We start from the raw sequence: 27,053 nt of genomic DNA on the forward strand, positions 1-27,053 counted from the left end.
ATCATAGAGGTGCACAGATTTCCGGCAGCTAGAGCAGCTACCGACTCTGCCTCAGCCATCTTGGATAAGGGCGATGAGCCGCACAGGGTATGTTTCGGAACTTGTAAAAGAATCGTTTTTTTCCAAGACGCTGCCTCCTGTACTCTCGTTATTAGACATACGGCCAGGGTGATCACAGACATAGGCAGCGACACGAGTCATCTTTCACTAGCCCTACTCAAAAATGGCGGTAGTATAAGACTCACGGGCCATAGGTCGGTTGTAACCCGGAAGTACCCTTATAAAGGAGGGGGTGGTGAAGCAATCCGGAAGTGGATGTAAAGAAGAGGTGCCACTTGGCGGCCATGGCAGCTGTAGTATCGGTGGCTCCGGGTCAAGGCCCAGCGGAGTGGAGTAATATGGGCAGCACCGGGTATAGGGCAGACAGCTTTGTATCAGCTTCGCTGCTGAACCGCTAAGACCCATTGTTAGAGACCGGCAGGACTCCTTTTCCCATTCTAGACTCGGAGGAGAGTTTGTCGGGGCTGGTGGGCTGGTCCCAGCCTTGGTGGGGATCGCTGGTGTGGGGCTCCCCGGGAGATAGGGGCTTCGGGAGAACGAACAAGTTCGCTGGGATTTTCCTGCTGCCACCCGCGACGTTGTTTGTGGAGAGAGTGGGCCCACTGTGGCCACCTTCATTCCGACAAGTGAGGAAATCGCTCATTCGCATATTTTCCCCATTGACTTTTCCCATCTCTGTTAACCCACGGGAATCCAGTGACAGGCATCTGAAAACCCAGGGGCTGGGACCTAAGATTACTGAAAGTTCTCTCTGGTGCTAATATCAGCAAAAAGGGGCTGTTCCCAGGAACGTTCAAGACAAAGGTGTCTCGTGAACCCAGCTGCTAGTGGGGAGGACGAAAGAACTGGAAAGTCCGCTTGTTCTCTTGGAATCACCACACGCGTTTAAGAACCCAAGCGTCCTTTGAAGCCATTGAAATTTTGTAGACTGGTGGTGGTGGGTGAATAAAGGAGGGCAGAATGGATGATTTCATCTCCATTAGTCTGCTGTCTCTGGCTATGTTGATGGGATGTTACGTGGCTGGAATCATTCCCTTGGCTGTTAATTTCTCGGAGGTAAGAAATTCTCCATTTTTTGTCAGCTGTCAGGATGGCTGCTAAGAAGTAGTGACGGTTGTAGAGGGAAGCTGCTTCCCCAGTTGATCTCAGAGCTAAAGATCTTATTAAGGAAGCCTATGTTTTAAAAACATCTATGACGTTTAACAATAGAAACAAACCTCATATTCAGTACTGGAGTTAACGGGGTGGGTAGATCCACTGAAGATCTGGAGAACTGTGAACCCCCTGAAATTGCGTACAAAAATTTGGGGCTCTGTGCGTTTTCCTAGAAAGAGGCACCATAACATTCTTTTGATTCCCAGAAGTTGTAAGGAATCAAGGTTCCAGGCTGCTATCAAGAAATATAAATGGACAGTGCTATTTGTCCATATGAGTTGAAATCAATATAACTTCTCTTTTTGAGAAAATCAAGCATAGTGTTTTGGAGGAAAGGTGGTTTTTTTGGATACCTGTGTTAGAATGAAGGTAAGAAAACCTAAATTAGGTTGTTCTTAACTCATGTTTCCTTTTAAAGAAAGAGCATTGGGGTAGGTATTCAAAGTTGTTTTCAATTCTTGCTTAGAAATGAATTTTTGTTAATGTTTTGACATTTGAGTTAATTTGGTTATTTATCGTTACTTGAACAAACATAAACTAATGGGGAAGAAAGATAGATGAAAGCCTTGCTCAAGGAAAATGCAAATAGTTTCTTCAGGTTGTCACACAGAGTTCACAGCATGCACAGTGCTCAGAGATTTGGGAGAAAAGTTCTGCTTTCAGAGGGAACAGGCTTCATGAGTAGGCCCTGGGGCTCAGCAGTAAAGTAGTCCTGCCGGGCCTGCAAGTGCTTTCAAAGGAAGGAGGGAGAGGAGATTGGCCTGAAGTAGGAAGGAGGTATGGGTGAGGTGTGAGGGAGGCCTTGAGGAAAGCTGAGCCAAGAGGAGGCATCGCTGGTAAAGAAAATAGCCTGTGGGTGGGAAAGAAGATGGGACCAGGTATTGTGAGTTTGAGAAATAGTAAAGCCACCACCTGGTGGAAGGGAGGCTTGAGTTCTTGCTGCTCCCTTTCTGATTCCTTTTTTTACCCGTACCCATCAGCATCTAAGGATAACATGGAACTAAGTTTTATTGAGCATGTACATTACCTAACTTCATTTTTAAAAGTCAGTGAGGTATAGATGAGGAAACTGAGACTCAGATTATGTAACCTGGACAACTTCATGAAATGTGTTAGAATCAGCTGTTTTTTGAATCTAGGTTTTTCCGATTTAGAGCACTTCTTAGCCCTCTGTCCATTGTAGCAAAGGTAGCAAACTAGTAGCCTACGTAGCACATCTCGGCCACAGACTTGCTTTGTGAGGTTAGCAGAGTGTTTAGTTTTATTATTGTTACTATTTGTCATCTGTATTCCCTCAGGGCATCAGTTGGCTAGAGCTGAGAGCTGTAGATTGTCGCGGTCCTCCTGGCTGTGAAGCCTCCTTCCATCATCTGGGCCACCTGTCTTCCCATTACCTTGTGAGCCTGCTGTCTGTCCTCTGACATAAACTGTATTTTCTTTCTTTCTTTCTTTCTTTTGAGGAAGATTAGCTCTGAGCTAACATCCGCTACCAATACTCCTCTCCCCTCTTCCAGGAAGATTGGCTCTGAGCCAACATCTGTGCCCATCTTCCTCTATTTTATGTGGGATGCCTGCCATAGCATGGCTTGATAAGCAGTACATAGGTCTGGGCCTGGGATCCGAACTGGTAAACCTAGGGCTGCCTAAGCAGAACACGGGAACTTAACCACTGCGCCACCAGGCAGGCCCCTAAACCATATTTTCTTATAACTACATCAAAATTATTGACATTGTTAGGGCTGACATTTGTGAGGTTTAAGTTGGTTTGTGTATTTACAAACTTATTGAGAACATTTATCAAGAATTATAATTAATTCAAATAAGAAACTGTCAAAACTTTTTATTTTTATAAAATGCTTAGAACTCTTCCAATTTCAGTATTTTCTCAAACTATCTTGAGTGATTTTTGCAATCACTCAATAATAAGTGATGCAAGTGCATGCTTATTTTCTTTTTGTCCATGTGTACATTTCCCTTCAGTGAAATGAGAGGTGTAATTAACCAGGCCATTAATAAAGATAATTAGTATGACATGTCATTTATGGCTTTCTAAATTCATGATCAAGTGGTCTTTTCCAGTAAATCTTAAAATGCTATTAGTCAGTATTCATAGTATCTGTTTATTACTCCAGCAGAAACAATGCATTTTGAGATGTTAGAATAAAAATGAAAGTTATGTATAATTTAGTCAAAGACATTTTAGAATTCAACTCGTGGTTTCTATCTTCTAGGAATTAAGCGTTTCTCTTTAGAGACATTATACTGTTATTATACACCAATGTATTGTACCACTATTAAGATGATACATTTGTAAAAAATAAACTTCATTCTTGGAGGCTGGGAAGCCCAGTTTCTCCCTCAGGAAATAGCTCCCCAGACTCCTACATTGGCTAAACAATTTTCCTTTTTAAGGAAGTCTAGCTTTTCTTAGGAACTGGAGTTACTGTAAATAAAAGGACTGATAAACCTAATTTATCTTATGGTTCATTTTTATTTAGGTGAAAAGATGCTTTTTATTCATGTTATTAATCTAGCTGCTGCTTTGTCATTCAGCACTTTTTTCTTCAGAATTTCTCACAGCAGGAATAAAAGATCAATAAAGCCATTAATTATGTCAGGATTGGTATTTATAAATGAGTTGAAATCGAGTAGTCTGAAATTGCTGTGGCAGTGGTGTCTACCTGCCATATCTGACCCTCAGGAAGTTTATGTGACATTGATTTCTCTGTCACTTTCTCCATCTTTTATTGCCCCTACACCAGCTTTCTTGGTGCTTTTGAAACTTCCTTGCCCTGTGACCAGGTAACTACCTTCCTGCCTAAATGATTTCTAAAACAAAGGAAAAAAGTCTGTTTCTCAAATGTATTTTTAAGCCACTGTGATAATCAAGATGCACTCTTCTTCACTATATGGGAAGGAGAAAAAGTAAACTTGTAAGGGAGGCCAAAGCTTGGTTTACACGAATGAGGTCCTGTCTGAAAAGCAGTTGGACACTAGTTTAGCACCGTCTTATGTTTTTTAGATTCACTTGTTCATGAGCAGTTTTCTTTGGCTCTAAATGAAAGTGTTACATAAGTAGGTAAGGAGCCTACAAGTTGACATTACCTGGTATAAACCCAGTTTAGACGTGCTCTGATTGATGAATGGGTTAAGATATAAACGGTGGCCAAAGTCAGGTTTTAGATTGATTATCTGAGGATTGTTGTTTACCTGAGCATGTCTCCGCTTTGTCACAGAGCTGGTAACAGAGAGCAAGCTATGTTTGCACCAGAGCCCTAGGGTGGTGCTCCTCACACTATCTGGTAAATGACCACTTTTTCTTTTTGTTTAATTTCTATTCCATTGCAGACCAATATATTTGTGAAAATGAAATACTAAGAAAATGAAGTGGAAAAAAGATACACAAAATACAAACTGAAATGTAGTGTTATTAGATTTAACAGGCTAGAATTATAATAATTGTATTGCTATAAATTTTTTTGAAAATCTCAGTTTCGTGTTTTTCTTGTCGCAGACCAGTTTGGATTATAATGCTACTTTTTTTCATATGTTAAAACAGTATAAATCCGTAAGTATGCAGACGAAAGTAGTGCTACTACTCTTCCATAAAGAATTTAAGGTAATGAGTAATGTGCTAATTTCCAAAGGAACTGTCTGAGGCAGGTAGTGTAGTTCAAAATCAGTGTCACTACTTGAGCGAGCTGTTTAACATCCAAGTCTCTTCTGTTAAATGACCTTATAGGATCTTTGTGAGGATGTCATGAAATAACAGAAGCACAGGGCTTAATGCTGTATCTAGAACATAATGAGAACCTTAGAAAACGTTGAGGGTTATTTCCACTACTGATTACTAAAACTTTTTAAGATTTTCACTTTCATTATTCTGAATTATAATTTTTAAACTTTTTATTATGGAACAGACTTCTGATAATGGGTAAACTCCTCCCCTCCCCCTACGCCCCCTCTAATCTCGAAAACATCTCAGTAGTTTGTTTGGAATCGGAAAGGTCTTGTTTGGGGTTGGCAGTGCTGTTTGCCATGAGTGTACCGTTTGGAGAGGCCAGGGCTTTTCCTCTAGTCTCTCTGCCTTAGAGTATCTTTCTTAGTATTTAACTTTCTTTTCTTCGTTATCCTTGTTCTCATTTTAAGCTTTACTTTGTTTTTCATGTGTTAAAGTTTTGTTTTGTGTCTGTAACTGACTCATTCACAATAAATGTCTTTGCGGCTTTGACTAAATCAAAGGTTTGTATCTAAAGAACAAATTTGATCAGTATGCTGTTTCTTCCACAATTGGTTCTTTTTGAAATAGATTTGACAAAGTTGCATTTTTTAGGACTTCTGCATTGTCTGGGATATTAACCTTTTATTCTCTTATGATAATACAAAAGATTTTACACCTCTTTGGAGTTTCGTTTCTAAACTTTAACATTTTAAACTTTGCATTCTCTGTAATTTACCCATATATGGAAAGCAATCAGTAATTTTGTCTTTCCTTAGATTATTGTCTGATAAGGTTATTGTCTCATAAGTATCTTTGCTTGATAAAACTAAATTTGGATCAATTACAATCTGATTCAATATTATTTTCCTGAAAAACTTTTTTTTCTGTAGGGTATTATGTGGATAAACATCATTGAGACTTATTTGTATAATAATACTAATAATAGTTAAGCTTATTGAGCGCCTTCTGTGTCTCAGGCCCTGATGTGCATTATCTTAGTAAATCCTCCGGACAACACTGTGAGGGGGATGCTGTTAAACCTCACTTTACACATGAGCATTCTCAGGCTTAGGTCACAAATACTGGTAGAGGTGGAATTTGAAACTAAGTCAGTTTAATTACCAGTCTAAAGCACTTGACCATTAGATATTTCTTTTCCTGATGAACACTGTGTAACAAAGAAATGAAAATATCATGAATCTAAATTGACACCTTTAGCTCCCCAAATTAGGAACATCTTAACACCGCTAACATTTTATCCCTTAAGCTCCCCAAGTAAGGAATAGAATATCTTTAACATCACTAACATTTCCCTTCCACAGTACGTCTCATGCCTTAGACAGTGTAGCAGAATTGCAACTACAGAGGTAATCAATTTCCAAATACCATTGAAACCTATAAGAAAGAACTATGTCTTAGATGCCCTTTAAATTAACACCTGCCAAATGGGAATCTGAAGCAGTTGCTATTTTAATTATCCAAGATTAATTTCACATTTGATATCTTCATAATTTAGTCAATAATAAATTGTCCTGTTCAAGAATTGACATCCTGGGGGCCGGCCCCATGGCCAAGTGGTTAAGTTCACGCCCTCCGCTTCTGCAGCCCAAGGTTTCACCGGTTCGGATCCTGGGCACGGACATGGCGCCACTCATCAAGCCATGCTGAGGCGGTGTCCCACATGCCACAACTAGAAGGACCCACAACTAAAAATATACAACTATGTACCATGGGGCTTTGAGGAGAAAAAGGAAAAAAAATAAAATCTTTAAAAAAAAAAGAAGAATTGACATCCTTTTTGAGGGAAGAAGACCTGAAATGGATTCAGAATGCTTTTGTATGTGACAGTCTTAACTTCTCCTTTAAATGAAGAATTTAGATGTGTCTTTGTTGAATGATAACAAGGTTTAAGATCCTCTGTAGCTCAGTTTGGAACTCCAGGTAACAAATAGTAATGCTAAGTTTGAGTACAGGTATTTCTTTAAATTTATCATGGGATTATGAAAATCTCAATCCTCCTTGAATCTGCTCTAATATTCGATGTCTTAACTTTAGATTTTTATTTTATGTTTTTTTCCTTTTTCTCCCCAAAGCCCCCTGGTACATAGTTGTATATTCTTCATTGTGGGTCCTTCTAGTTGTGGCATGTGGGACGCTGCCTCAGCGTGGTTTGATGAGCAGTGCCATGTCCGCGCCCAGGATTCGAACCAACGAAACACTGGGTCACCTGCAGCGGAGCGCGCGAACTTAACCGCTCGGCGACAGGGCCAGCCCCACGATGTCTTAACTTTATTGAAATAAAATAGAAATAGGTGTCACTTGGTTTGGAAATTCTTCTACCTCAATTATACGGATTTTTAAGTGATAGGGTCTTGGGGTTAACTACCAGATAATTGAATCAAGTATCTATCGCAAACCCATTAGTTATCTGGGGGTCATTTTTCTATTAGCCAAAAAATTGTACCCTGGCTTCTGCACCTTGTTGTATGTACCTTTTATTAATTCTTTATGCATTTGACAAAGGCAAATTGGCAGAAGAAAACAGGTGCTAAAAGCATAAAATGAAACAATGAGATGGGTTTTATAGAGAAGCAGTGTAGCATAATTCTTAAGAGTATAGATTCTGGACCTAGACTGTGTGGGTTTAGATCATGGCTCCGCCATTTGCTGCTATGTGAGCCTAGGGAAATTACTTGAACTTTTTATACCTGAGTTGTATGTAAAGTAGAGATAATAGAAGTACCTACCTCATAGGGTTGTTGTGAGGATTAGGTGGGTTAATATCTGTAACATGATTATAATAGAACATGCTTGGCATATTAAGTACTTAATAAATATTAGTAATAAGGGAGATGAAGGAGAAGAATATTGGTAGCACCTTTCTTGTGTAGAACTTGTCCATCCAGAAACCTCATTAATCTAAAGGACCAGAAAAGTCTGATTAGCTAAATAGCCTGAAGAGCAAGCATTTTACTTGCTCCCTATTGTCCTGGCTCTCACTCAGTGCCTTTTTATGTAATTCTAGTAGGCTAGTATGCCAGTTATCAATTTGTTGCCTCTCAGCTCCAAATCTTCACTCTTCATTGACTACTCTGCAAAAATGGATGTGGACCCTTTAAATATTTTTCCGTTGCCAGCTGGCACGATGTCGAGTTTTGTCAATAGAGGATACTGGAGAGAAATTGTAAGAGGAGGAGGTTTTCCTTCTTGGTTCTGGTATGCTTGCTCAGCAGGCTCCTAGGTGACTTCTCTGGCACGAATTCCTGTAGCACAGGCAGCCTCCCCAGTGTCCAGCTTCCCTGGTGCAGCCTCCTGCAGCGTGCGTGGCTTCTCTAGCCTCCAGCGAGGCTACTCCAGTGCCTGTCTCCTGCACTACAGGCAGCTTCTCAAGCCCCAGACTCCTGCTGAACACAACAGCACCCAGCAGTCAGTAGTTCCGACTGGCACCCCCAAGGCAGTTTTATAGGAGTCTCTCTCCAGTAAGACTCTGCCATGAGCAGCTTTCCCTGACACCCTAGAGTGCGGATTTCCAGCAAGTTCCACCAGTGTGGCACCACAGAAACCTCTCTGCTGTGATACTGTGATTTATAATAAGAAATATATATTTGGTCTTCATTCCCGTTTCTGGCATGGAGGTCCTAAAACCCTTGGAATTTCCCAAGTGTTGAGAGCCCTAAAGGTGTTTTTTGTTATGTGAATGAGGTGACTTTTGGAATGCCCCTAGGTAACCTAAGGATGGGGGCTGGTTGCCCGGAGAACCAATCATGTGATTGGAGGGTTGAAACTTTCAGTCCCACCAGGGACGGGAGAGGAGCTGGAGGTTAAATCAATCGCCAATGTCCAAGGGTTTAATCAATCTTGCCTATATAATGAAGCCTTCATAAACCAAAAGGCCAGAGTTCCGAGAGCTTCCGGGTTGGTGAGCACGTGGACGTGCTGGGAGAGTTTCGAGCTCAGAGAGGACATAGAAGCTCTGCGCCTTTTCCCCATACACTGCCCTATGCATCTCTTCCATCTGTCTGTTCCTGAGTTATATCTTTTTACAATAACCCAGTAATCTAGTAAGTAAAATGATTCTCTGAGTCCTGTGAGCCCCTTTAGCAAATTAAACACAAGAAAAGGGGGTCATTGGAACCTCCAATCTAGCAAGTCGGTCAGAAGCACTGGCTTCTTGTAGGACTGAGCCCTTAACCTGTGGGATCGGACACTGTCTCTAGGTAGATAGTGTTAGAATTGAGTTAAATTGTAGGATGCCCAGCTGGTGTCCCAGCATTTGCTTGGTGTGAGGAGCCTACCCCTGCCCAAGTCAGAACCGGTCCCCGAACTTTTTACAGCCATTCCTTGAGCCTCAGCCATGCCCTCTCCAGCAGGATTTGGATCTCAGCCCTCGTGGGACCTTTGAGCACTCTTATCTCGGTCATAGGGTAATCACTGCCCCTTTTATCTGCTACTTTTATATTTAGAGTTCTCTCATACTAGCTGTTTTCTTATTACAGTCATGCATGGTTAACGATTGGATAAGTTCTGAGAAATGTGTCATTAGGCAAGTTTCTCATTGTGCGAACATCATAGAGTATACTTCCGCAAACCTAGATGGTCCCACCTACCACACAGCTAGGCTATATGGCACTAATCTTCTGGGACCACCATAGTATATGCGGTCCATCACTGACTGAAACATTATGCGGCACGTGGCTGTACCCCAACCCTGTTATTCTTTATATTAAACTTTCCCTGTTTAAATTATTTTATAATTTTTCTGTCTTGATTGGACCCTGACTAATACAACTGGGTAATGGTTCATAAAATCAAATAACTATTGAGGCTGAACAGTGCATCAGGCCTGGAGTAAGATAAAACAGTTCAAGTGTCCTGATACAGGGCAGCTGACCTTCCGTGTCAGTGCTGGGAGTCATTCGGGAGCAACGAGAACTGTGGGCGGCTGAAGAGCATGTGCCGTTTGATGACACCAGCCCTGGTGTTGCCAAATCTTCCTACTTTTCAAAAGCTGGAAATCTGCGTTTATATATGAAATCTTCTGAATTTTACATTTTGGCTACTAATTCAAATATTGGTACATTACTGTGTGGGTCAACAGCCCATGTTTGTGAGTTGCCAATCTAGAACCTCTGGACTGGACTATCTGATTTCTAAGCTCTTTGAAAACTAGAAACAGCAAACTAGAAGGGATAGGGGAAGCAAGTAGAGGAAATAGGTCACAGCATGACAACAAGGGGGAGACTGGAAAACATTTCAAATTATTAGAAAACCTCAAAGTGCAGTTGTTTAGAACCACTTAATAAAGGGGAAAACATCTCTATGTTTATGTTAAAGGCATTGTGCTCTCTCATCCATCCACAGTACAATAATGAATAATGACAGCTACAGTGTCAACGTATGTGTCAAGTTCTGTGTTCATTTTAACAGTAACCTTGAAAGGAAAGAATTCTTGTCCTGTTTACACAACTAGAAGGACGTGCACCTAAGATATACAACTATGTACCAGGGGGCTTCTGGGGGAGATAAAGCAGAAAAAAAAAAGGAATTCTTGTCCTGTTTATAGGTGAGGAGACTGAGCCTGAACATTTACTTAAGTGCAAAGCCACTATTTATGTAGCCTCTAATTAAATGAAGAAGCAATTTTTAAAACCTGGCCGAATAGTAGAGGCTCTTTGTGGAAAATTTAGAAAATATATAGAAAATTTAGAAAATGATTTATAAAAGGAAAATAAAATGATCTCTTATGCCTCTGTCCAGTGAGAATCAGTAGCAACATTTTTTTCCTTTCTGTTCTGTTTTTTCTTTGCATTTTTAACATGGTTGATTATGTGGCATATGTGTAATTTTACATTTTCTCTTCTTTGACCTGATACTATAAAATAAGCATCTTCTTTTGTTACTAAAAACGTGTTCTTGGCATTGTTTTAATGTCTTCATTCAGTTATTTTATGTACAGAAATTCTTATGCATTTAATTTGTTTTTAAGTTTTTGTCATGGTAATAGTGTTGAATGAATATTTTTGTGTCTAATGCTATGACCATATATATCAGATTATTTCCTCATGGGTAGAATGACAGGATCAAAGGGCATAAATGTTCTTAAGAAGGTTCTCAATCTATATTACCTGTTTTCTTAATGCATTTTTTCCCAATAAATTCAAATGACACTGTATTCTCACAAACATTGAATGCTATCATTGTTAATTTTTAAAACTTTGCTAATTTGATAGGGAAAAGTGTGTTTTTATTATTGTGATTTTTCTCAGTTCAATTGACCTTCTTATATATTAATAATATGATATTTATGGCCAGTGCTTTTCTAGGTTCTTTCCCAGTAGGTTTTTGTTTGCTTTTGTTTTGTAGTCACAGCAAACAATCCTGTGGGATTTCCACTGGTGTTCAATTCTTTTATGTTGAGAAAAGACTTATACAAAAAGAAAAACAAATTAGTTTTGTTTTCCAAGATTGGAGGAAGTAGAGTTCATAAGGTATTGCTTGTTGTTACCTCCGTGTCAAATGAATTGGGAAAGGGGAAGCCTTTATGCCCCTGGCAAAATGGCAAAAATCGTAGCACTGTTCATTGAAACTTTACCCGAGTCTCTGGGTTTTGTTTTGTTGTTTTTGCAGGGGAGGGCTTAGAACCAATTTCTGCGTGCTGCTGGTGATGTTGAGGATAACTAACAACGACAATACTCTGTGCTGAGTGTGCTAATATTGTACTGCTACGTGATAACAGGAGTAGTTGTCGCAGCCCCTTCTTAGGAGGACACTCAACTTGCTCAGGGTCGCACAGCTGATACTTAGAGGCAGGAGGCTTTTCAGCATCTTGTCTCAGTTGCAAGGACTTCAAGAACAAAGTTCCTGTTTAAATTTTCTTCATTACCTGTTACTGACACTCAGCAGTAGATAATGTAGTAGTTAAATAACATTAGGAAGTATCTCGGGGGGCGGGCCTCGTGGCCCAGTGGTTGAGTTCATGCACTCCGCTTCAGGCGGCCCGGGATTTTGCTGGTTCAGATCCTGGGCGCGGACATGCTGAGGTGGCATCCCACGTGCCACAACTAGAAGGACCCACAACTAAAAATATACAACTGTGTACTGGGGGATTTGGAGAGAAAAAGCAGGAAAAAAAAAAAGAAGATTAGCAACGGTTGTTAGCTCATGTGCCAATCTTTAAAAAAGAAAAAAAAAGTATCTCCTTCTTGAAGCAGGTTTGTTCATAAGAAGATGGAGAAAGTCTTTGTTGCCTGAACAGGAATTCCTCTGTGCCTGACGATATTTCATCTCTTCGGTTCCTAGAGCTTTGAAGGAATCAGTCTTATAACAAGAGATATATCTTTAATTTTTTAGGAAACTATAGTTGATGCTTTCAGTACTAAAGAAAGCATGATACAAGGGGAATTGAAATAAACTATTTTCAATATTAAAAGCTTTTAAAATTAGTGGCTTATATTTAGTTGAACCAAACCGTTTATTGACTGTTTGTAAGAGCAAGAAAAGAAAAACCATTTAACTACCTTAGTGTCTGCCAAGAAAATTAAACTGACTTCAAAGCTTTGCGCTTGATAGTTAATGGCATTGAGTACAAGCTGTTGTTTTAATTAATACGTCTGGTCAATCTTTCGGCTCAGTCAGGCTACAGCTGTGAAACTGTAAAATGAGAGAACATAAAACCAATGGCATTGCACAGTTCATGCCTCTCTTGAGCAGATATTTTATTTCTCTGACAGAAACTATTGCTGTGGGAACTCTCTTTTCATCTCGAACTACGCTTGGAATTTGTAGTTCTTCATTTAAGTGATTTACCATAAGCAAAGGAAAGAACCTGTCAGCATTTTAACTTTGACATTTAGAGTTTTGAGATTGAATTCCAAGTTGTGAAGTTGTATGAAAGAATACAGCTATACAAATAACACATCTCTAGTGCTTGAGATAAATCAGGTTGTGTCTAAAATGATTTAGGTAGTTAAGAAATTTTTAAGAAGCAAAAATTGAAACTACAGTCCATGGCAATGATGCTCATTTTTTTGACTACTGAGTCTTCTTTTCCTCGGAAGTGTTGCCTCTGTAGTATTGGTCACCATGAGAAGGTTAGGAGACATTTACCAAGCTGATAAAAGTTATTTGGGATAAATAATCTTTATATCACTTTGCTGGAGATTGAAACGGTGAACACGGTTTTGAGCTTCTTGGAAAAATATAGGTATGATTTAAGATATTTGCATTAATGAGACAAATGACAGCATTGCCTCACATTTTCTATGATGGAATCCTGTTATGGTTCTTTATTATATGTACTTGAACATCCCTTGAGCCAAAGCGTAAATTCCAAATCAGTTAACCACTGAAAATTCTTGATCTAGTTACACTTATAAGGCATGTGTTAGGTCTGTTTCCCAGCACAAGTATTCTAAAGAGCTTCCACTACATTCGTATATTTGTTGACGTTAGGGCCAGTGAAGCAGTGGGTACCAAGTCCCTCATGTCTTGCATTGCCGGGCATTTAATTCATCCTTTCAGTAAGTATTTAGAGAGAATCTGTTATGTGACAGATACTGTCCTGTAAATTGAAGGTTGAGCAATAAATTAAGAACAAAAATTTGCCCTCACAGAACTTAGTTTTGGAGGAAGGTTACAGGGACAAGCAAACATAGTGTTCTGCGGATGTTTAACTTCATTGGTAAATAAATGTGCTTTACTTAATTTCGAAATGACCTGAAAACATCATATAGTAATTTTAGCTCACATTGCCTTTCCTCCAAGGAAATATTGCACAGCTAGGTGACTCACTCAGATTTACCTTGATGATCTCTTCCTACAAATTCTCAAATTCTTTGTTTCTGTATTTTTTAATGGCATGTACAGATCTCACGCTTACACTGTAGATCTGGGTTTTCCAGGCTTTTGGGTTTCACAGGGCAGTAATATTTTTGAAATTAGGGAGAATTGGTACAGGATTGTCTGCTTTTAATTTTGCCAAGTAAGGACACTAAAAATAAAAACAAAAACTATCATCACCAACACTTTCTTAAAAGAAAGGACATTTTAAGACTAAGACATAGGTAGGACTTATTCTCAGAATAAAGAATAGGCCTCTCCGTTGAAGAAATAAAACCTTAGGCAAGCTCATTACATTGTCATTTCTCTTATTTTGCCATCTGACCTTTAGAAATTATCAATAGAGAACAATTATAAGTAATCGTAAATTTTGGTTTTCCTCTTGATGTTGCTGAGGAATTCTGTTGACTCACACTATTTAAAGAGGATGTATGACTGTTATCTTTTTTTCAGAAGTAAATTTTATATGATGGATTGTATGTATTGTGTCATGTGATGGACATTGTCTTGGAATGTGCAGGGTAGCAGACTGCAATGTCAGGTTTAATCATGCTTCTGCCACTAACTAGCCTAGCCGTGTGATCTTGGGCAAATCATTTCTCATCTTTGGCCTTTGATTCTCCATCTATATTGAGAGAGGATCATTTTTTACATTTTCTTCCAGTTTTTTTTTTAGGAAGATTGGCCCTGAGCTAACGTCTCTGCCAGTCTTCTTCTATTTTGTGTGTGGGATGCTGCCAGAGCATGGCTTGATAAGCAGTGTGTAGGTCCATGCCTGGGATCTGAACCTGTGAACCCTGGGCTGCCAAAGAGGAGTGCATTAACTTAACCACTGCGCCACTGGGTGAGCCCCTTGCAGTTCTTACACTTGGATTCTCTGTTGATAACCTTGGTAGCTAGTATCCTTGTTACAGTATGTGTCTAAAGATCAATAAAAATTTTTACTGTGTCCTTCTAAAAATTTGGACCAAGCTCCTATTCTTGTTTCAGCTAAGAGCATTTAATTGTTCATACATGATTAACAAAGAGATGGAATTTCCTGACTATACTTTAAAGACTTACCATGATCTCTTTGCAATGGCATTAGCTGCACATGGAGAGTCAGCTGTTTCCTAGCTTGCTAGAGCCTTTGGGAAATTCTTGTAAAATTTATTGCAATAGATAATATTCATTGGTCCATGTAAGTAAGTGAATGGAATTATAGTTAATTTCATTTGGAAGCAAGACTGTCTAAAAATATTAGATTTTTAACAATTAATTAAATTTTAAAAGGCAGCGTTTAGGAGAATTATTTTTTACTTTCTTTATGGATTTGAAGTTTTTGATTGAAGTACCCATAGATGTCTAAGTTATTGTGGATGGTCTGCATCCCTCAGTTATCTTAAATGCTGCTACTTCACCTTTGTCTTAATTTTGTGGTATACCAGCCTCAAAAACTCACCTCTGCTCCTGCCTTTAAAACTTGTCTCAGTGTAGTGCCTCATGTGACTCCAGTGTAGAATATTATAAAGCACTTGGTAAATGCCTAGTGAATTTGTTGATTGATCCAGAATTGTGAACACCACTGGTTTCTCCATGCAATTATTGACATAAAATTGTGATGATTGATTTTTAAGGAATATCTGAATGATAGAAGAGATAATTTAAGAAAAATTTTAGAAATGCCGTTTAGTATTTTACATAGACCTCTGACCTTGGTTTCAAAGGGCTGCCATGAAAAAGCTTTGTTAAAATTGAATAGTTCTAAAATGAATCTTTTCAAAGGACCTGGCTGAGTAAATTACTGCCTAGGTAACTTTTTTATAAATATGTAATTTTAAAGAGTAAAAGTACAGATCTTAATACAGTTTGATGAATTTTGACAAATGTATACAAATGTAACTGACATCCCAATCTAGATTTAGAACATTTCCATCATCCTAAAAAATAACCTGATACCATTTTCCAGTTAATCACCCCTGCCACTGCATCCCCCCGCTAACTCTTCCTGCCAGAGACAGCCACTCTTCTGATTTCTATTGCCAGAGATTAGTTTGGCCTGCTTTTAAACTTACATAAATGGATTCATACACTACGTACTCTTTTTGTGTGAGGGTTCTTTCATTCAAACACCAGGATAATGTTTTTGAAATTCATTCGTGTTGCGGAATGTAGCAGTAGTTTATTCTTTTTTGTTACTGAGTAGTATTCCATTGTATAAGTATACGACAATTTGTTTATCCATTCTCTTGTTGATGGACATTGTTTATCCATTCTCTTGTTGATGGGCATCTGATCCAGATGGTGGCTATTATTCATAAAGCTTCTGTGAACATTCTTGTGCAAGTTTTTTTGTGGACATACATTTTCATTTCTCTTGGTAAATACCCAAAAGTGGAATCTCTGGTTTAACTTTATGATTGACTGCCAGTTTTCCAATGTGGTTGTACCATTTTATGCTCCCACCAGGAATGCATGAGAGTTTCAGTTGCTCTATATCCTTGCCATCACTTAGTGTTGTCAATCTTTTTAATTTGAGCTATTCTAGTGGGTGTGATGAGGTATCTCATCATAGTTTAAATTTGCATTTTCCTTTTCATTAAATGATGTTGAACACCTATTCATGGATTATTGGCCATTCATATATCTTTTGTGAAGTATCTGTTTAATGTTTTATCCATTTTTTATTTTTTGTGTGTGTGTGTGTGTATGTGTGTGTCTCTCTTTGAGTTGCAGAAGTTCTTTTATATTTCAAATACAGGCCCTTTGTCAGTGTCTTAGGTTGGGTTCCCCAGAAAAAAGACTCTGAGAAGGAGGTTTGCATGCAGAAGGTTTATTGAAGAGTGCTCTTGGGAATAACGCTGTGAAAGAATGAGCAGGATTAAGCAGATGGAGAAGTTGAACTGTAATTCAGTTGCAATAGAGGCCTCAGCTTACCCCACAGCAGGCTCTGAAACTGGATTGCCCTTCAGAGATATCTTGAATTGAGGCAAGAGGATTGGGCTTTGTACCTCCATCCACACAACCTAGTGGATTAGTCATTGGGTGTGGACTGCCCTGGGAGAGCGAATATAACCTTAGGTTAGTCATTTCCCTTTGGCCCACGGTCTAGTCCTCAGAGGGACTCAGCTGTGAGTCATCAGAAGGCAACACTCCCAGCTGCTGGGGGAACAGGTGTCCCTGACCTAAAGGGGGCTGATGTGGACAGTGTTGCCACAGCATCCTCCACAGATACATGTATTGTAGATATTTTCTTCCAGTTTGCAGCACGTCTATTCATTTTCTTAATGGATCAGCAAACGTTTTAAATTCTCATGTTGAAGTTTTTTTCTCTTATGGTTTGTGTTTTTGTGTCCTCACTGGGAAATTTTGCCAACCCCAGCCTTGCAAAGATATACTACATTTTCTTCTAGAAGCTTTTGAGTTTTAGGTTTTATATTTAGGTGTATAATCCATCAGGAATTAATTTTTGTGTATGATGTGAGCTACCACCCATATAATTCTTGAGGGCAATCAGCTCTTTCTCCTTGAGGTACATCCCTTCATCACTTCTAATCTTCCCCTAATTAGCAAAGCAGGGGCATCTTTCATTTCCATTTCCCAGAGTAGAACATAGTCAAAATGCTGACAGGACAATTTTCTTCCCTAGCAATTTATTCAGTAGTTTGAATTATGGAGTTTTGAAACCAAATCCCTAAAATGAAATGGTGTGCCCACTCTAGTTCAGTTTTACTGTTATTTTTGTCCTTCTTCAGGAGAAAAACTTAACATTTATGAATTATTTTAAAAAATCAAAGGTGACTTTTATGAATTGGCTAGAGAGAATGATGAAAAGATAATTAATTACCGTGTCACCTTACACAGAGTAGAGCAGTTTCCCTTTGTGTTCTCCGTGCTCTGACAGTTTGTCTCAAATGAGTGCTGTGATTAGCAGTGCTTTAGTGAGCTTAGTAACTTGGAAAAGACAAAGACTCTTAGAATAGCTCAGTATTAAATATTAAAATAGTAACGTCAGTTGTTTGGTGTCATTTTTCTGAAGTGCTTCAATCACTTTCTCCTATTACCTCCTATTTATACTCACAAGATATATAGCAATAGTTTTATTTTACAGAAGAAAAGTTGAGGTACTGAGTTGTTAACCAGTTTGGACATGGAGTCAGTTCTGTCTCCCGAGCCAGTTCCCCAACCACTGGCTGCTTTCAGAATACTCAGTTTGTGAGTAGCTAATAATGGCCATCCTGAATGTCTGAAGGGCTGACCTGACCTGTGTGCTAGGGGTGAGGGGAACCCCCCTCTTGATATACAGCAAGTATGAGGTGCTGATGTTGCCGCTGTAGTTCCCCGTTTGCACTAGAGAGACACTGAGGCAGAGATCGCTTCCTTCCTCCCAAACAAGGAAAGGGTAAAGTTTCAACCAGCCTTTCAGCTAAGAACCCATTTCCTATAGAGACAGTATATATATATATATATCCCTCCAGCCTCACAGTCATACTTTCAGTAGTATATCAGAGGTAATATAGCCACTATTATTTTTGCTAACCTCATAAAAGAAAGTAAAACAGAAAACTGAAGTACATGATACACCATTAAATTATTGAAACTTTTTGATAAGCAACATACATAATTACCCCCTTGTAGTTTTTAAGATCATTTTTCATACTGCTAAGACTCCAGGAAGCCATATAGATAGAGTACACCACTGCTTCAAGACATTTTCAAACATAATCTTTTATATCTTATATGTCAGGAGGCAATCTCTCAAAGAAGTCTGGGTAAAAATAAGTAATTGAGATGAAGTTAGATTAAAACTACAGATCATTTATGGCACCGATTGTGATGATGGTTTCACAGATGTATACTTATCTCCAAACACATCAAGTTGTATACATTAACTATCTTCAGCTTTTTGGATGTCAACCTGCCTCAATAAAGCGGTTTAAAAGAACCTCGTAGAACATTTTACTAGTGAACTCAACATGTTGCTTTTTTCAAATTGTATAAGTAATACATGTTCATTGTAGATCAGTTTTAAGTGTTTTATAAATTGTTATAAATTACATATTACAAATTATGTTTATAATTTATAAAGTACAAAATTTGATAATGTTTAATTTATACTTCTACTTATGTGTATAGTTTTTATTACAAATATGAGACTATCAATATATATTGTTTACCACCAGCTTTTTCCTCATAGCAATACATCATGGCTTTCTAAATCCATGAATAGACCTATATCATAATTTTTAATGGCTGAGAGTTGTGGTACTGTGATGAAGTATTATAAGTTATTTAGCCAATCCCCTTTCTTGGACCTTTAGGTTATTTTCAGGTTTGCACTCTTAATAAATGCAGTGGTCATCTTTGCATAGTTCTTTCTTTTTTTCTTAGGATGAATTTCTACAAGTGAAATTGCTGGATCAAAGAATTCACATTTTTGAGGCTTTAAATCTAAATTGCCAAATTGTGGTCCCGATAGGTTGCAACAACTCACATTCCTTCCAGTGTTAGACAAGTGTGCTCATTTCTTCCCTATCATGCATAGGAGACAAGTTTTCCCACATCATTGCCAATCTGGTAAATTTAAAAATGGCATCTCCTCTTTTTAATTGGCATTAATTATTCATGAAGCTGACCCTTTTTCAACTTCACTGGCCATTGTAGATTTTGGTTTCACAAATGATGCAGCTCACAATCTTGATTACAGATACTTCAGAAACTTTTTCCCATTCATTCATCAATTTTCTCAACAGCTTCTTATGTTTTCATTCCAGGAGCGACTAAAGCTGGTGACTGTTTTGGGTGCCGGCCTTCTCTGTGGAACTGCACTGGCTGTCATCGTGCCGGAAGGAGTACATGCACTTTATGAAGATATTCTCGAGGGTGAGAGAGAGAAGGGCCTTCTTTGAGATATGTTATTGACATGGAGGGTTGAAAGGACAAACTTGGTGGTGTTTTTTCTGAACACGGCTTATGTTTGCCATAGAATTCTACCCAGAGAAAAGTTCTTAAAACATATCTCTTGGCATCTTTGACATTGAACACATCCTTAGCAGTTTGTGAATTGAATGCCCCAAGTCGTGAATACAACTTAAGATTTATTTGCAATAATGCGTGAATTCCAGTCTTTCTATGTATGATAGTCCTTTTTTGATGCCCACTCAAAAACTGCCCAGATCCTACACTATAGTGATTATGTTTTTAGTATTGTTTAATTGAAAAAATAGATAGATACATATGGATTCAAGGACTCTTTATAGTAAACTTTGTGAGGACCCCTACAGTAAAGGATAACTAAAAAATTAAAGAGGCCTCTCCTGACCCTAATAAAAACAAGTGGAGAACAGTGTAGCTGTGTGAGGGTAGATGCTGGGCTATCAGCTTGGTTCACTCACCTGTGAAATAATTTGATCCTTCACACCAGCTTAAAAGCATACTTGATTCAAATTTGTGACTCAGCAAAATCAGATTATTCCTTCTCATGAAACTTCACAGATACCTGTGAAGGATTGAAACCACAGCTCTTACATTGGTGAGCTGAATCTTCAAATGCCAAGAGTCTACTGGACTTTAAGAATAGTATAAAGAGGTAGGCACTTTCCAAATTTCTTACTAGCTACAATGTAATACAGTCATGTGCTGCATAAGAACATTTCTGTTAGCGAAGGACTGCGTATAGAGGTGGTCCTATAGGATTAGTACCATACAGCCTAGGTGTGTAGTAGGCTATACCGTCTAGGTTTATGTAAGTACCCTCTGTGGTGTACACACAATGACGAAATTGCCTAATGATGCATTTCTCGGGACTTGTCCTCGTCAAGCGACACATGGCTGTAAATAGATTTTCAGATCTCAGTAGGGGAAAGGAACTGTGTCCTTTATCCAGAGTGATGATGCGCCTATGCTTGGGTGTGAATATGAGCATAATGGAGTTTGGTAGGCAGAGAGTGGTGGCAGATGTTATATTTGAGGATTGTCAGGGTCTCATTGCAAAATAGGACAGAGGCTGAGGATTGATCAGCTTTAATGGGAAAAAATAATAAATCAGGATCCTTTAAAGCAATAGTTTCCACTCTTTTTTGATCACACATCCTGTTGGGGGAAAAAAGACATACATGCACTATTGTACTGGTTTACTGTGTATATTATAAAACACACTCCTAAAATAGAAACTTTTGAATTATGAGATTTAACGTAAACGTATATAGGTTAGTATTTTCTTTCAGATCTCGGTGGATTGTCCTGAATTTTTTTGGGTGTGATTATTCCACTGTAGAGATCACTATCCTGGTATACTAGAAAACATTCACACCGAGACTAAATAGACAATTAAAATTGTTTTCTTGGCATTGTAGCTAAGAAAGAACTATGGGTAGCAATTGTTTTCTAAACTTGTCTGATAATAAAAGTTCCTTGAGGGCGGGGTGCATTTTAAAAGTATAATTTCCTGGCTCCCAACCTAGACTACTGGAATCAGAGTCTCGGGGAAGAGGCCTGGGAGTATCTATTTTCAACAAGTTGTCAAACGATGCTTATCAGACAAGTTTGAGAAACACTGAGGTAGAAGGAAGAAGTGCTTCAAGTATTGTTTTGTTTTTTCTTTTAATAAGTTTTACTGAGATATAATTCACATAACATATCTCAGGTATAATTTTAAGGTTAAATTTAGCTACTGTATGTTGGATTGCGTTCCTTTATTTTCAGTTTTCTTGGTTTTGGCCCAGAATAATTTTGCAGACTCATTTGAAAACAGATACAGTGTGCTTTATAAACTTGCTTTTCGGGGCCGGCTCCGTGGCTGAGTGGTTAAGTTCGCGCGCTCTGCTGCGGCGGCCCAGGGTTCAGATCCTGGGTGCGGACATAGCACGGCTCATCAGGCCACGTTGAGATGGCGTCCCACATCCCACAACTAGAAGGACATGCAACTAAGATATACAACTGTGTACAGGGGGGGTTTGGGGAGATAAAGCAGAAAAAACAACAACAACCTGCTTTTCTAAAAATAAGCGTTACAGTCTCTTTAACCTTTCATCATAGATTAGTCTCCAGTTGTAAGCCATTATTTAAATTTTTTATTATTTTCATGTATATATCTTACACTAACTCTTTTTGGTATACACATCTGCAGGTTTTGACAAATGCATAGTCATGTTATCACCACTGCAATCCAAATACAGAACAGTTCCGTCACACCAAAAACATTCCCTCATGCTGCCCCTTTGTAGTCAGACGTTTCCTCCACTCCAGCCTTTGTCAACCACTGGTCTCTTCTCTGTCCCCATAGTTTTGCCTTTTCTGAATGTCATGTAAATGTAATCTTGTAGCCTTTGGGTCTGGCTTCTTCGCTTAGCATGATGCATTTGAGAGTAATCATATGGTTCTGTGTGTCAATGGTTTGTACCTTTATAGCTCTGAGTAGTCTTCCCTTGTTTGGATGAACCACAGTTTCTTTATTCCTTCACTAGTTAAAAAAATGTATGGGTTGTTTCCAGTTTTGGTGGTTATGAATAAAGTTACTAGAAACATTTGTGTACAGGTTTTTGTGTGAACATGAGTTTTTATTTCTTTTGCATACCTGTAAGTAGAATTGCTAGGTCATATAGGTAAGTGTGTGTTTCACTTCATAAGAGATTGCCAAACTTGTTTGCATACTGGCTGTACCATTTTGCATTCCCATTAGTAATATATGAGAATTCTAGTTGATTTCTCTTCCTTGAGACAGCACTTGGTGTTGTCTGTTTTGCTAGTTTTTTATTTCAGTCATTCTAATAGGTGAGTAGTGGTATCTCAGTGTGGTTTTAATTTGCAGTTTCCTAATGGCTAATGATGTTGAACATCTTTTCCTGCATTTGACTGCCATTGTTGCATGTTGTTTGGTGAAACCAGATATTTTACCCCCTTTTTTTTTTTAAAGATTGGCATCTGAGCTAACAACTGTTGCCAATCTTCTTTCTTTTTTTTTCCCTGCTTTTTGTCCCTAAACCCCTCGGTACATAGTTGTATGTTTTTAGTTGTGGGTCCTTCTAGTTGTGGTACGTGGGACGCTGCTTCAGCATGGCCTAATGAGCGGTGCCATATCCGCACACAGGATCCGAACCAGCAAAACCCTGGGCCGCCGAAGTAGAGCACGAAAACTTAACCACTCGGCCACGGGACCGGCCCCTACCCATTTTTTAAATTGAGTTTTCTTATTATTGAGTTTGGAGAGTTCTTTATATATTCTGGATACAAGTCCTTTATCAGATATGTGACCTGCAAATATTTTCGTCTAGTCTGTGGCTTGTCTTTTTATTCTCTTAACAGTGTCTTTCACAGAGTAGTTTTTAATTTTTTTTCACATTTTATTAAATTGTAATTTCTAAAAGTTTCTTTTACATAAAGTAACATGAAGTAAAACATAAAATTCCAGATAGTACAATACTGTTCATGTTTTTGAGATGGATTCTCGCAGCTTTCAAGTATCTTAAGTCAAATAATTTTAAGTGCACTTCTTTATCCTGTATTAGAAGTTTTCTAACTCCTGGTATTAAGGTAATTTAAGTTTTGTAACTTCTTGTTTACCATCACTGGGCTTTTATTCTCTATTTCACGTCTGCCTTTTTTTTTTTTTTTTATTGAGATCATAATAGTTTATAACATTGTGAAATTACAGTTGTACATCATTATTTGTCAATCACCATATATATGTGCCCCTTTACCCCTATGCCCACCACTCAACCCCCTTCCCTTCTGGTAACCACTGAACTGTTCTCTTTATCCATGTGTTATCTTCCACATATGAGTGAAATCATATGATATTTGTCTTTTTCTGTCTCGCTTATTTTGCTTAACATAATGCCCTCAAAGTCCATCCATGTTATTGCAAATGGGATGATTTTGTCCTTGTTTATGGCTGAGTAGTATTCCATTTTATATATATACCACATCTTCTTTATCCATTCACCAGTCGATGGGCACTTGGGTTGTTTCCACGTCTTGGCTATTGTGAATAATGCTGCAATAAACAAAGCAGTGTATAAGTCTCTTTGAATTGTTGATTTCAGGTTCTTTGGATAAATACCCAGTAGTGGGATAGCTGGGTCGTATGGTGTTTCTATTTTTAATTTTTTGGGAAATCTCCATACTGTTTTCCACAGTGGCTGCACCAGTTTGCATTTCCACCAGCAGTGTATGAGGGTTCCCTTTTCTCCACATCCTCTCCAACATTTAGTTTTTGTCTTGGTGATTATAGCCATTCTAACAGATGTACAGTGATATCTCAGGATAGTTTCGATTTGCATTTCCCTGATGATTAGTGATGTTGAGCATCTTTTCATGTGCCTATTGGCCATCTGCATATCTTCTTTAGAAAAATGTCTACTCATATCGTCTGCCCGTTTTTTTATCATATAGTTTGTTTTTTTGTTGTTGACTTGAGTTCTTTATATATTTTGGAAATTATTTGTCGGATGTATGATTTTACAAATATTTTCTCCCGGTTGGTTGGTTGTCTTTTCATTTTGTCCTGGTTTTCTTTGCCTTTTGGAAGCTCTTTAGTCTGATGAACTCCCACTTGTTTATTTTTTCTTTTATTTTCCTCATCTAAGTAGACATGATATTTGAAAAGATCCTTCTAAGACTGATGTCAAAGAGTGTATTGCCTATATTTTCTTCTAGGAGTGTTATGGTTTCAGGTCTTACCTTCAACTCTTTGGTCCATTTTGAGTTAACTTTTGTGTATGGCGAAAGATAATGGTGTACTTTCATTCTGTTGCATGTGGCTGTCCAGTTTCCCAAACACCGTTTATTGAAGAGACTTTCCTTTCTCCATTGTATGTTCTTAGCTCCTTTGTCAAAGATTAGCTGTCCATAGATGTGTGGTCTTATTTCTGGGCTTTCAGTTCTGTTCCATTGATCTCTGTGTCTGTTTTTGTACCGGTACCATACTGTTTTGATTACTATAGCTTTGTAATATATTTTGAAGTCAGGGATTGTGATGCCTCCAGCTTTGTTCTTTTTTCTCAGGATTGTTTTAGCTATTCAGGGTCTTTCATTTCCCCATTATGAATTTTAGCATTTTTGTTCTATTTCTGTGAAGAATGTCATTGGGATTCTGATTAGGATTGCACTGAATCTGTAGATTGCTTTATGTAATATGGACATTTTAACTATATTTATTCTTCTGATCTATGTGCGTGGAATATCTTTCCATAGGTCATCATCCATTTCTTTCAATAATGTCTTATAGTTTTCATTGTATAGGTCTGTCACTTCCTTGGTTAAATTTATTCCTAGATATTATATTCTTTTTGTTGTGGTTGTAAATGGGATTGTATTCTTGAGTTCTCTTTCTTTTAGTTCATTATTAGAGCATAGAAATGCAGTTGACTTTTGTTAGTTGATTTCGTACCCTGCCACTTTGCCGTATTTGTTGATTATTTCTAATAGTTTTCCGATGGGTTCTTTAGGGTTTTCTATATATAAGATCATGTTGTCTGCAAACAGCGAGAGTTTCACTTCTTGATTGCCTATTTGGATTCCTTTTATTTCTTTTTCTGGCCTAATGCTCTGGCCAAAACCTCCAGTACTATGTTGAATAAGAGTGACGAGAGTGAACACCCTTGTCTTGTTCCTGTTCTCAGAGGGATGGCTTTCAGTTTTCCCTCATTGAGTATGATGTTGGCTGTGGGTTTGTCATATATGGCCTTTATTATGTTGAGGTACTTTCCTTCTTTACCCATTTTATTAAGAGTTTTTATCATAAATGGGTGTTGGATCCTGTCAAATGCTTTCTCTGCATCTATTGAGATAATCATGTGGTTTTTATTCATCCTTTTGTTAATGTGGTGTATCACATTGATTGATTTGCTGGTGTTGAACCATCCCTGTGTCCCTGGTATAAATCCCATTGATCATGATGTGTGATCTTTTTAGTGTATTGCTGTGTTTGGTTTGCCAATATTTTCTTGAGGATTTTTGCATCTATGTTCTTCTGTGGTATTGGCCTGTAATTTTCCTTGTGTTGTCCTTGTCTGGCTTTGGGATCAGGATGATGTTGACCTCATAGAATGTGTTAGGAAGTGTTCTGCCTTCCTCAGTTTTTTGGAATAGTTTGAGAAGGGTAGATATTAAAATAACTTCTTTAAATGTTTGGTAGAATTCTCCAGAGAAGCCATCTGGTCCTGGACTTTTATTTTTGGGGAAGTTTTTGATTACTGTTTCAATCTCTTTACTTCTGATTGGTCTATTCAGATTCTCTATTTCTTCTTGATTCAGTTTTATGAGGTTGTATGGGTCTAAGAATTTATCCATTTCTTCTAGATTGTCCAATTTGTTGGCATATAGTTTTTCACTGTATTCTCTTATAATCCTTTATGTTTCTGTGGTATCTGTTGTAAGTTCTCCTCTTTCATTTCTAATTTTACTTATTTGAGTCTTCTCTCTCTTTTTCTTAGTCTGGCTAAGGATTTGTCAAGTTTGTTTATATTCTCAGAGAACCAACTCTTAGTTTCATTGACCCTTTCTATTGTTTTTTTTTTTCTTTGTTTCAATTTCATTTTTTTCTGCTCTAATTTTTATTATTTCCCTCCTTCTGCTGTCTTTGGGCTTTGTTCTTTTTCTAATTCTGTTAGGTGTAGTTTAAGATTGCTTATTTGAGATTTTTCTTGTTTTTTAAGGTGGGCCTGTATTGCTATGAATTTCCCTCTTAGGACTGCTTTACTGCATCCCATATGAGTTGGTATGATGTATTTTCATTTTCATTTGTCTCCAGATATTTTTTGATTTCTCCTTTAATTTCTTCTATGATCCATTGCTTGTTCAGTAGCATGTTGTTTAGTCTCCTGTATTTGTCACTTTCCCAGCTGTTTTCTTGTAGTTGATTTCCAGTTTCATAGCATTATGATCGGAAAAGATGCTTGATAGGATTTCAATCTTCTTAAACTTATTGAGGCTTGCCTTGTTTCCCATCCTATGCTCTATCCTTCAGAATGTTCCACGTGCACTTGAGAAGAATGTGTATTATGCTCTTTTTGGATGGAGTGTTTCTGTATATATCTATTAAGTTCACCTGGTCTAGGTTTTCATTTAAATCCACTATTTCCTTGTTGACTTTCTGTCTGGTTGATCTATCCATTGACTTAAGTGGAATGTTAAGATCCACTACTGTTATTGTGTTGTTGCTCATATCTCCTTTTAGGTTTGTTAATAGGTGCTTTATGTACTTTGGTGCTCCTGTGTTGGGTGCATATATGTTTATAAGTGTTATGTCTTCTTGGTGGAGTGTCCCTTTTATCATTATATACTGCCTCTCTTTATCTCT

At 38.1% G+C, this 27,053-nt stretch overlaps 1 protein-coding gene across 1 annotated transcript in view; it reads left to right on the forward strand.

The window, feature by feature from the left end:
• Positions 1–42: 42 nt before the first annotated feature.
• The window catches only part of SLC39A9 (solute carrier family 39 member 9), a 50,472-nt gene continuing 23,461 nt past the window's right edge, over positions 43–27,053 (forward strand). The window contains exons 1-2 of the mRNA XM_001500384.6: positions 43–1,116; positions 19,528–19,636. Coding sequence (XP_001500434.1) covers positions 1,021–1,116; positions 19,528–19,636 — 205 coding nt within the window. The 5' untranslated portion in view covers positions 43–1,020. The remainder of the gene's footprint in view (positions 1,117–19,527; positions 19,637–27,053) is intronic.

The sequence above is a fragment of the Equus caballus genome, chromosome 24, assembly GCF_041296265.1.
Source record: "Equus caballus isolate H_3958 breed thoroughbred chromosome 24, TB-T2T, whole genome shotgun sequence".
Taxonomy (NCBI): Eukaryota; Metazoa; Chordata; class Mammalia; order Perissodactyla; family Equidae; genus Equus; species Equus caballus.